Raw genomic sequence first — 11,645 nt, forward strand, 5'->3', positions numbered from 1 at the left:
TTTCATCAAGTGCTTCAAAAGTTAGACGAGGAATAAACATGAAATAGAAAACAAAAGAATAAGTTGGGTTCAAATTACGTTGTTCAAGATGTAAATTTTGAGCAAAGATTTTGAAAGTTGAACTCACTTAATTGGGACGTTCTAAATTCAATGGCATACCCCGTTTTACCAGATTGGCTCCGGTTTTCGAGAGAACGGTATTTGAAAATTTGATTAAATTTTAACTATTTTATAAATAACTCCCTCAGTTTTGAAGTTGTTTTACTAAGATTCTGCACATAACGGGTTTTTAATATTACCTTAGTTATTCCTTAAAATTGTCGAAATAGGTTAACTTTAACATATAGCTCCATACAGCTGATTACTCAAATATGTGTTTTTGCGCTATAACTCTAACTTCATATCTGAATAATAAATTGTATGCGTGCTATATGTTAAAGTGAACCTATACTAAATTTTTACCTATTTAATTGGAGGAGTTGTAACGCAAAACAGCATCTCTGGACAATCAGTTGTATGGGAGCTAGATTTTAGAGTGAACTGATTTCGGTGATTTTATGAGATAGTGCAGGGAATGTTAAAATACTAGCGTGTGCAAAATTTTAGTAAAATATCTTCAAAACTGAGCTGGTTTTTTTTTTTATAAAATAGTTCAAATATAAGCAAAGTTTCAAGTACCGCTATCTCCAAAAGTGGAGACAATCGGGCAAAACTGGGGACGCCATTGAATTTAGAAAGCTCCAATTAAGTAAGAGCAACTATCAGAACCTTTGTCGAAAAAAATTCGATTTGATACCACGCTCGAAATATTCTGACTACAAGAAGAAGCATAATTAAAAGTAGTAAATCGGTGTTTTTACACACTTCTAGAGAACACTTTTTTGAAGCATTTCACGGGTATATGCAACGTTACAAGGACTAGTAGTTATAAAAATATTTAGATCGTTTCGACGTATTTTCCAAACGTGCCTTCAATTTAGATATTTTTGAAATAAAAATTACGCTCAAGATCGCAGAATATTTTATCTTTAAAAGTTGGTTTATTCTGAAAGCACACCTCTTGCTAAGGTGTCAAATTATTCGTAATTGTTTGTAGAATACAATACATACTTAAAAAGTTCTGAAAATTAAATGCTTCAAAAACTATACGCGATAAACCGAAAATGTTGAAAATGGTGAAATGTGGAGTTACAGACTTTGGGTTACTTGCCATTTCGTTATTTTTTAATGCACACTTTTCTTACCTACTATATATGAAGTATACACATAAGTGCTAAATGCCCATTAAATTTCAAATCAGAATATGGTGTGCTTCAAAAGTTATGACATAATTCATTTTGCCCCTCTTAAAAATTACATAAAAAATTCACTTGTTTTCATTATTTTTTTTAATTTAAACACATATAATTCAAAAGTTATGCAGCAAATTGATCCAAATATTTTTTGAGGCTTCAAGTATAAGTCAATGAATTATATCCAAAAGCAACCAGCTTGATATAGTTTCCAACAGGGAAAATAAAGCTAAATAACACCAAGGTTACCTGTTTTTTAGATTTGCCCATATATAGATAAGGGAAAATTTGCCTAAACAAAGAATAGAGGTCCACATACCTACAACTTTGGCGTTGCGTACGCACGTTAAAAGAATGCTTTCTACAATGAAGCTTGGCAGAGAATGCTTTGGCCACTGAATTAACATATTACCGACAGATAAATTAATAATTCATATCAATAATTGCATGAAAAATGATATTTTTTGCCTTCATTTTATTAAAAGGCAAAAATATTTCACATCATTTTATTTATTTGCAACAGCTGACGACCGACGCACGCGAACTTTCTGCTTTCTGTTGGCGTTAGCGTTGCTAAATTTTGGCTATGTACACGGCTGCATTGAAATTCAACGCCAACGCATCGCCAAAGTTGTAGGTATGTGGACCTGCCTCTATTCTTTGTTTACGCAAATTTTCTTAATCTACAGATACATATATTTACACACATACATATGTATATGGCCCAAATCGCCGAAAACGAAACCAAGGGGAACAATTTTTTTTTTTAAGTTTCGCAGATTTTGGATTATATCTGGGTCATACATATTCTAAGGTATCGGACAACATCAATATTAACGCGAATCTCCTTCTCTAAAACATGAAAATTCACTTATTCTTGAGACACCTTTAAATAAACGAAAATTAAAAAAGCAAAACATGAAACTAAAGGGTAGTTTATATTTAAGGTCCACCACTTTTTTGCATTATACTTGCCTCTCTTCGCTTGCCTTGTATTATTTTGAAGTTAATAAAAAAAGTATTCGAAAAAAAACAGCGATTAGTTTTCTATATGAAAATCAAGTCGGCAGTATTTTTTAATGTAATGTAACAGTCCAAAATATTAAAAAGTTTTTTTGCGCGGAATCCACCAAGCTAAAACAAGGAAAAATATAGTTTTCTTCGAGCATTTTCGGCCTTATTTCACAGTAAAATAAAATAGTTCCATATACTATTCATTACCAATATGTTATCGGTGGAAAGCTATTTGTAACGTAACAGTCTTTCGAACTAATTGAATTTTTAGGTAACCTTTTTTCCTATTTAGTTAAAGATATGGCTCATTTTACAAGCAACATTGGAAGCTATTCAACGTGTTATTGTCCCATAGTTAAAACTGCTATTTTATCTAACTTATATAAACTGAGAAGATAAGAATTACGTAGAAAGATAAAAAACTCGAGAATTATATTATTTCAAAAAGGAACGAACTCAAAAGAAGCGAAATAAGAAGCTGAAAGAAGAAGAAGATTTTCCGATTAAATAATAAAAAATCTATTGGAATTATTTCGGCTATTTTTCTAGTACTACTATTATTCTATAAAATGCCGAGTCCTCGAATCTAACATTTGAAGGGTAAGAATAGTACTAAATGGCATAGAGCAAACAATATAAGCCGTTTTTCGTGAAATTAAACGCGAAAAACCCAACATCTTGGCGCACTTCTAAGATCGAGTTCGAGTTCTACGCAGAAAATTACTTCGGAAACGACCTACAGCTGCACAGCAGCAGAAACTTTTAAATCTGTATTCATAATTATCATATTCTTAATTTTTTTGAATTACTTGTCATATCGCAAAACTACTGAATTCATGCTACTTATTGCATAAAACACACTAAAAGCGATTTAAATACCTAATTATAATCTTATCGCTACACGTACATATATCGCACAGGTAACGTAACAGTCTTTTTCTGTAACGTACCAGTCCGACTATTTTTTACAAATATTGACCTCAAAATTAATTTTATCAGTTCAATTAATACGTAGTTCTTGATCTCCATCCTGAAGCTAGGAAACTGTGTACCAACTTTTGAAAACATTATATTAGGAGAGCAGACTTGTTCAATAATATAAAGCAACTTTAAAAAGTACTTCCAAAAATTGTAATGCAACAGTCCACTGTTGAAACATTCATAACTCCTAAACCACAGGAGTTACAATATATGTTTGTATGTATTAAATAATGCCACATACTTCTGCTTTCAGATGCAAAAATAAAAATTATCCGAAAATTGTATTCTCGCGAGTTTCAGCGGTATTTAAAAATCAGTGTGAGCCAAAATGTAATGTAACAGTCCGCGTTTTGGGCCATATATGTCCTTGAAAAACAATCCACGAATACACCAAGGATTATATTTCGTTTAGATGTACAGCATAACTGCTACAAGTAGCAAACTACTTTGGGGGTGTTTAAAAGTGCTTAGTTGTTTTTTGTTTCTGCGGCACCAACGATTATACTATCCTCTTTATTTATTTTTCGCTGTAAAGACAAAATAAATGCATATATAATACATAAGTACATATATAAATATGCATGTTATGTATGTACATATTTATGTATACAACTTTAAAAAAGATTGTACTAAATAATCTATGCTTATGTTTATAAATAAATTTTATTTTTTTTTGCACCCGTAGCAGGACCGATATAAATTAATAACTAGCGACTCCTTGCAAGTTTCCGTGTTTTTTTCTTTTAAATAATGTATTATAGAATAAGGATTGATATTCAATGTAAACGATTAAAAAATCTGATCTAGAAGTAATAAATATTTCCATTTGTTTATACAAATTTTTTATAAAAATTAAAAAATGTATACAAAATAATGACTATTTGAAAAATTGAAATAATTAGGCTAAAGCGTGTCTAATTAACTATTATCGTGGAAAAAATCAGCAAGATACATGCTATGAATCAGTGGATAATAAATTATTACTGAATTTATCAAAAAAAAGTTAACAATAACTCTTGTAAAAATTCGAATTTTGCAAAATTGCTCAAATTATATTTTTTATGGTTGTTAACCGAATAAAGTGATTTTTGCGAAAAAATCTTAACCATCCAATTTTGGGTGGCCCACTTGAGAGATTTTCACTCAACAAGGACCTGTTTGAAAGGTCTAATTCAATTAACTAAAACAAAAAGTATCTATATATATAATACGCGAAGGCAGTTTTTGTGCAGCATAAAAGATCTGCACCATTCGTTCGATTTTCAAAAATGGGGTGTCAACTTAAAGTGCTTGGCCTGTAGATGTGCAAACTGGTTTTATTTTTTCGAAAGGAGTTGCCACCTGTTAAATAATTAAACTCAAGTTATTTACTAATCAATGCCATCAGATCGCACCGTCCGTTCGATTTTCAAGTGATTCAAATAATAATTTTCAAATAATAATTTTCAGTTAATTGAAATATGTATAACAATGCCAGGTGACAGATTTTAGTTTGAAAATACTTTTAAAGGGGTTGCCACCTATTTGAAAGTCGGTTTTTGTTTTACTCATACGAAAGATACATAAATGAAATATCGAAATATTAGTGTCAAACCAAAGAGTTTTAAGAAAACTATAGGCTGATAATATTTTTAATTAGAGTTGCAATCTATTTTTTTGAAGGTCATCATATCTGCACCGTTATTTCGAATTTCCAAAATGAGAAGTCAAATTAAATAACTGGGATTCTACATAGATGTGCACAGGTTTTATTTTTTGAAGTTACAGGGAGATTTTAATTTTGATGAAATGAAAACCGATACCATGCGAGACCTCTCATCACTGAGAGATGGTTTAGATTAACCATTAGGGATATTTTTAGAGGTTTTTGAATAGGATTTCACCTGTTTAAAAAATTTAATTAAATGTTGGTAAAAGTACCATTGTCAAAAAAAAGAATGTTAAATATTTAGTTTGAACTTTTGGAATGTTCAAAGTGGGTTGCCACGTGTTTAAAAAGTAACATTCAAATTATTCAATAAGTTGGATGAATTATTAAAAGATGGGTTTCGATCGAGATGGGTTTGAAAAAGCTTTATTTCAAGCCTTTATTTAGGAGGGTTGCCCTGTGTTCGAACAATCAAATTCAAATTAGTTGATCAGTTTATTGAAATACATGTGTACCAAAATGTCAAACGATAGAGATTTTAGTTTGAGAATACTTTTGAAAAGGCATTTCCAAAATGAGAGGTCAAATTAAAGACCTTAGCCTGTAGATGAGTGATAAATTTTTATTTTTATTTTTTTTAATTAGGAACTGTTTTCACCGGTATAGGGTGATTCGAAACGAAACAGAAACGGCTGCACGGTTTTAGATAAAATATGACACTCGGATCTCCTATAACTCTGACTAACACTCGGAATAATTTTTAAGTTTTTGAAATTAAATTTTGAGCGTTTTAACGCCATGCGGGTTCACAAGTTTAGCATATCTTGGAAATAATCTCATTGAGAAAATAATTTGAAACAAGTAAAGTATAAGTTCGAGCGAAACAAAACTTTGTAAACCCGGCGCACGTATTAAATATCGGTTTTCACCTTTCTAGGCAAGGCAAGGGTCTTTTCGCGATTTCAAACATTTTCGATAATACCGATAAGTGATAAGTGCACGATGCTACGCCCATTTTGTAAAAATCTATAATAATATTATCTCTTGTTAAAATATTGCTGTAGGTATTAACTTTGCGTAAATTACAGAAATATCAGACTTCAAATAACTATACCGAGTTTAGTAGATGGTGATAAATTGATTATAGAGATGCATTTATATAGTCATAAGTAAGTAGGTGTAAGGCACATTTTCCAAAAAAAAAATTGATAATCTCATTTACTGCTAAGAGGTTATAAAAAACTTCGTTATTGAGTGAAGTAGATTCGGTATTTACTGATATATTGCAGTTTTTGTTTCTATAAACTACCTTTATATGGGAGGTGGGCCTGATTTCAAAAATTTTGTTATTTTATTTCAAAATTCTACTTCACATTCCAAATTTCAACAATTTGGATCCAGTATTTACGAACATATCTCAGTTTTAGCATTTTTCGAAAATACAGTTATAAGAAAGGTGGCCGTGCTTACCTTTCGATTTCGCTCATTTCCAATTGGTAGGATTGTTTAAAACACCATCATAAATTAAATCTAAAAAGTTCTCATCGATCCGGTACCTGGAAAAAAGTTACTCGGGGTCAAAGTTCACAAAAACGGGGTTTTCCCGATTTTCAGCAAAGCGATAAGTTTATCATAAAATTAGTTTAGACAAAAATTGTAGATAAGATAATTAGCTATAAAAAATGTCTATATACTTTTTTTCCTAAGAGCCACAGTTTCCGAGATATAACGATTCAAAAAGTTGGAAGAGTTGTAATCGGCATAATATGTATAAGTACAACAAAGGTGGCGTGGAAACGTGTGCATATTATGACGATTACAACTCTTCCAACTTTTTGAATCGTCATATGTCGGAAACGGTGGCTCTTAGGACAAAAAGTATTTAGACATGTTTTATATATAACTATCTGATATAGAATTTTTGTCTAAACTAATTTTATGATAAACTACCGCTTACCGCTAACTTACCCTTTGACCCCGAGTAACTTTTTTTCCAGGTATCGGATCGATGAGGACTTTCTAGATTTCATTTATGATGGTGTTTTGAACAATCCTACCAATTTTCAGCTGGGTGGGAATTTTTGTAACGTCACTCCTATTTCTGGTCTAATTTGACCGGACTAAATGTAGATGCTAAAGATTATTAGTAAAACAAAGTGTGAGTACCGGTCCGTAAGGTCTTGAAACTAGACGAATGTTTTAGAGAATTTTATGTAGTTCTCGAATATATAATTTGATATTTTCGCGCGACTTTGCAAATATATGTAATTTTTGATTTCCTTAATTTTTGATTTTCAGCTTCTTTTTGCATAATTTCGCCAAAAGAAGTTTTCGATCAATGAAAAAATCTCTCCAAGCATTGGAGAAAAGCGAGTATTTACACCTAAGTCATTTTATAGTATAACCTTTGTTTTCTGAGAGTGGAAAACAGGAAACAAAAATTAACCCAAAATTCTATCACATTGATGACTGGGCCCACATTTTTTGTGAGTTTTGAACGTTATAGTGATCCAATCTTCCCCATATTTTATCTTTAGGTATTTCTTTTCATCGAAATCGAATGAAATTTAATGTTTCCGCCCACAAGAGTAGAAGGCGGGACAATTATTCCATCTTTACCAAAATTTCATAATTCCCTATTTCTAAGTAAAACTAGAGCACGTGTCAAGTTTCAGTGAAATCGGTGCAGGTTTACTATTAATTCCACCTGTCTCCATATAGTCGAAACACTGTGCGGCTGTAGTAATTCCGAGCAGCAGGATCGCTTGGTATCGTGCGAGAGAGATGTCCAAAAACACACCGGTGCAGTATTGCTTCCCTTCGAAGGCTTTTCTAATACAAGAAACAATTGTATTAACCTGTTCTACAGAGCCATTTTTTCACGGAAGCCAAATTGATGTAGTGGTTTTGGTTACTTGTTAGTGAAGGTTGCATTGTTTTAAATTAATTAATTATTAATAATTGCTAATTCTGCCGGCTCGAGGTCAAATTGTTTTAGGAAATTTTTTGAATTAAAACACAGGATTTTAATTTTTTTCCGATATATTTCGGTTACGCTTCGGTAACCGTCCTCAGGGCAAATTAATTTACACGTCTGCACTGCTTGACGTGGAGTTTGGTTAGACAATTGTTTAATAAATTTCTCATAATAGGAGCTTGCACAATTTGAAAAAAAATTTATGATTTGATTTCAATTTATTCGTCAGTGTCTTCAGATGTCATTGTCAAACATGTATGAGCGACATAGTATGAATTGGCACTTGCATAATGTGACAAATGACGCTATGTTTTATAGTTCAACATTTGCAGGCCTTTAGTCTATATCTATCTCGATTCATTTAGTTTGTTACAAATTACATTTTTAAAAATTTTGTTTATTTAAGATATTTTTATTCGATAACAAAATATTTATTTTTAAATATTTTATATCAATTCTACTACATGAAATATTCCAACGCCGCGGGGTTTTCCCCAAAAGTTAATTTCCCTTTGTATTCTCGGACCACCCAGGCAGGATAAATGGGAGTTTAAGAAATAATATATGTATTTAAAATATCATAAAAAAGTTGAAACACCGTATATTTCGTTAAATTGGGATTTTGTCAAAAAAATTATCGAAACGTGGTTGGAAGTTACTTTTCCGTACATGAAACACTTCCTTGTTGGCTTTATCACCAAACCCGCACTCTTTGGGCGCAGAAAACAATTGTCATCCCACGGATGATTCCAGGCGTTTCGACAACGGATTCATCTACTCGAATGGATCTTAGCAGCAAGCCAGATGAACTAAATTTAGACGTAATGTAATGTAAATGAGGCAAATTGTGGAATTGGGAGTGACTTGTAAACACAAAAGTTCTACACGAGATGGAAGTACTTTACCCATAGGATGGTGTTCAGTAACATCAAGTTGCGTTGTCGGAGCATACTTCTTTGAAGAAATCACTCGAAATTTACGGTCACTGAAGACTTTTATTTAAAAATAGAAAAAATTTTGATTTTCAGAACCACACCGGAAAAAATTTCATCTCAACTTTGTCTAGTTTCTGTAAGATGGGACTTTCTTACAATTCTTCGTTGCTGCAACGTATCCAATTTGCATAGATGGGCCGCCAACTGGCGGAAATAAAACTTGGAAATTTAATTCCCTTTCGAATTTGTAAATTTGGGTGAACTCCGCTATTTTACATAGTACTTACATACATGTGTTTGCATATAAATATACGTACGCTTATATCACGAAATCGTGTTACGCAATTACTGCTGTCATATGATACAAGCATATTTTCGCAAGCACACTGTAAGTAAACAAAGTTGTTATAGTTTTTGGCTTTGTTTATGTCAGCTAGCGGTAAGCGGTTTCAAATAACTTCATTGTATAATACTTCTTTATAAAAGTTTAATTCGAATTGGCTAAATTTACTTCGCTTGTGTCGATTTCAAAAGAATTGAAAACAAAAAAAAATATTGCCAACAATCAATCAAAATCAGCAAAATAAATCAGTGGTTATTAGTGTGTTGTCTGGTAATGCGCTTATCAATTCCCTTCATACGTTGAATTGTTGGGAATGAGCAGATAAGCAAAACCTACATATAGCTCAGCTATGGATGGATACCCGTGTAACATCCGCTCGTATTGGTTCTTGCTATAAGTTGCTCATTTCAGCCGATTTGATTGTCTCACACATGTCTGATACTTTTTTATTTTGATTTTTCTTTGACAGCAGTTTTCCGTGCGAGTTCAATAAATTCAATAAACGCTTTTCAGCATTTTTGCCCTTTTTTTCTAAAACCGTATGCAAACACACGTAAAAAACAATACACTCATATGAATGTGCACTGAGTTTTAGGTATAAAAGCTTCACTTTCGTTTTTGTCATCGCTACAGTTCGATTCGACTGCTCTTAGCATACGACACATCCGGACTCATAAAAACATACAAGCATGAATCCTTTACGCATCTTCTGTTTAGTGGTGGTCCTGCTATCTACGGCGACGGCCCATCGCAACAGCAATTCAATTCGCAATAGCCTGCAGCCCAGCGAGTGGCTTTCTCCTCGGGAGTTGGAGGACTTGCCAGCTATAAATGATATTACCTTCGAAAAACTGAAGGAAATGCCTGCTATGGACGCTGCAGAATTATTGAATAAGATTTGTGAGTTTTGGTGTGAAATACAACCTTTAAATGGAATCATTTAATATTCTTTTCCTTTTTAGATCACTTGTCAATGCTAAGCCGCAATGTTGAGCCAAGTTATGCACCCAGCCCCGATGATATTCCTGCCTACACATTCACGCCAACCGGTCAGCGTGTCAACTTCAAATTGAACAAGTTGGTGTCCGTTGCCAAGCAGCAACCTCATTTCGGCGAACAGGAGGTCACAATTTTCATCACCGGTCTGCCCCAACAAAAACTGCGTGACGCCGAGCGTGCTAACCAAAGGCTCATACAAGCCTATTTGCAAATGTACAATGGACAAATCCAGGTACAAATCAACCACGGCGATGAGTTTGAGCAGGCTGTTTCGTCAAGCGAGGAAACTACCAGCCAACAGCGCAGACCCACTGGCAATCTAGTAGTCATCGACTTAGGTGCTGTCATCAGGAACTTCGAAGAATTGGCTCTGCTAGACATCAACAGAGTTGGTGCTAACATCGGTAATACCTTGGTCCAACTCACGTCGCAAGCTGATGTGCCCCAGGAAGTTATCAGCATCGTTGCACAAGGCATTGGTGCCCACGTAGCCGGTGCAGCTGCACGTCAGTATACCCGTCAAACAGGCAACAAGCTGCGACGCATCACCGCAATGGATCCCTCAAAGATCTATGCACGCAAACCCAATACACTAGTCGGTTTGACACGCGGCAGTGCTGACTTCGTCGACGCTATCCACACCTCCGCTTACGGCATGGGTACAGTTTCACGTGCTGGCGATGTTGACTTCTACCCCAATGGCCCTTCAGTCACCATGCCCGGTACTGATGATATCATTGAATCTTCTCTGCGCGCTACTCGTTACTTCGCCGAGTCAGTGCGTCCAGGCAATGAACGTAATTTCCCAGCTGTCGCCGCTGAGTCGTTACAACAGTACAAAAACAACAATGGTGATGGTCGACGCGCCTACATGGGAATTGCTGCCGATTACGATCTGGAAGGCGACTATATTTTGCAGGTAAATGCCAAAAGCCCATTCGGAAAAAGCACCCCTGCTCAGAGGCAGAACACTTATCATGGAATCCACCCGGTTGCCAGTCGCACCAGTTCAAACGATTATTAGAAGATATTCAAGATGACCAAAGCCACTGACTCAGCTTTAAATATGCATACCTACATTGCATTTGATTTAATTAAAAAAATGTTCACTTTTATATTTGCTTTTTACTCTAAAGAGTAAACCTGATTTGTAAATAAAAACCATTTGGTATTAAAAAATAATTTCCGTGATATCAATATCCCATTGAAATAGTTGAATCTTTCAAAAACTAAATTAATATGGATCCTGGGGAAATCGTAAAGTTTCATTGGATTAGTGTATATAAAAAACACACACTGACTTCTATTTACTCCAAGCAGCATTTTTATATACATAAGTAAAATAATACAGGCAACTTACGAGGTGTCGAGTTTAAGTTTTCCTTCCATATCTACAAAGCTTGGCGGGTAAGGCCAGGACCGTAAAGAGAAAATCCAGGCCCGGTATTAAATATGA

At 34.0% G+C, this 11,645-nt stretch overlaps 1 protein-coding gene across 1 annotated transcript; it reads left to right on the top strand.

The window, feature by feature from the left end:
* Positions 1-9,638: 9,638 nt before the first annotated feature.
* Positions 9,639-11,399, top strand: LOC118734363 (vitellogenin-2). Its single transcript, XM_036464087.1, has 2 exons — positions 9,639-10,090; positions 10,153-11,399. Exons 1-2 carry the CDS (start codon positions 9,880-9,882, stop codon positions 11,211-11,213), a joined length of 1,272 nt encoding a protein of 423 aa, XP_036319980.1. The 5' UTR covers positions 9,639-9,879; the 3' UTR covers positions 11,214-11,399.
* Positions 11,400-11,645: the final 246 nt, after the last annotated feature.

Source organism: Rhagoletis pomonella, unplaced genomic scaffold, assembly GCF_013731165.1.
Source record: "Rhagoletis pomonella isolate Grant_MI unplaced genomic scaffold, Rhpom_1.0 Rhpom_scaffold_00002, whole genome shotgun sequence".
Lineage (NCBI taxonomy): Eukaryota > Metazoa > Arthropoda > Insecta > Diptera > Tephritidae > Rhagoletis > Rhagoletis pomonella.

Bases quoted from the DNA above. Each gene is read 5' to 3' on its own strand.
- LOC118734363 (XM_036464087.1), top strand. From the start codon at position 9,880: ATGAATCCTTTACGCATCTTCTGTTTAGTGGTGGTCCTGCTATCTACG. The intron at 10,091-10,152 runs GTGAGTTTTGGT...TTTCCTTTTTAG, and splicing joins AGAATTATTGAATAAGATTT to ATCACTTGTCAATGCTAAGC.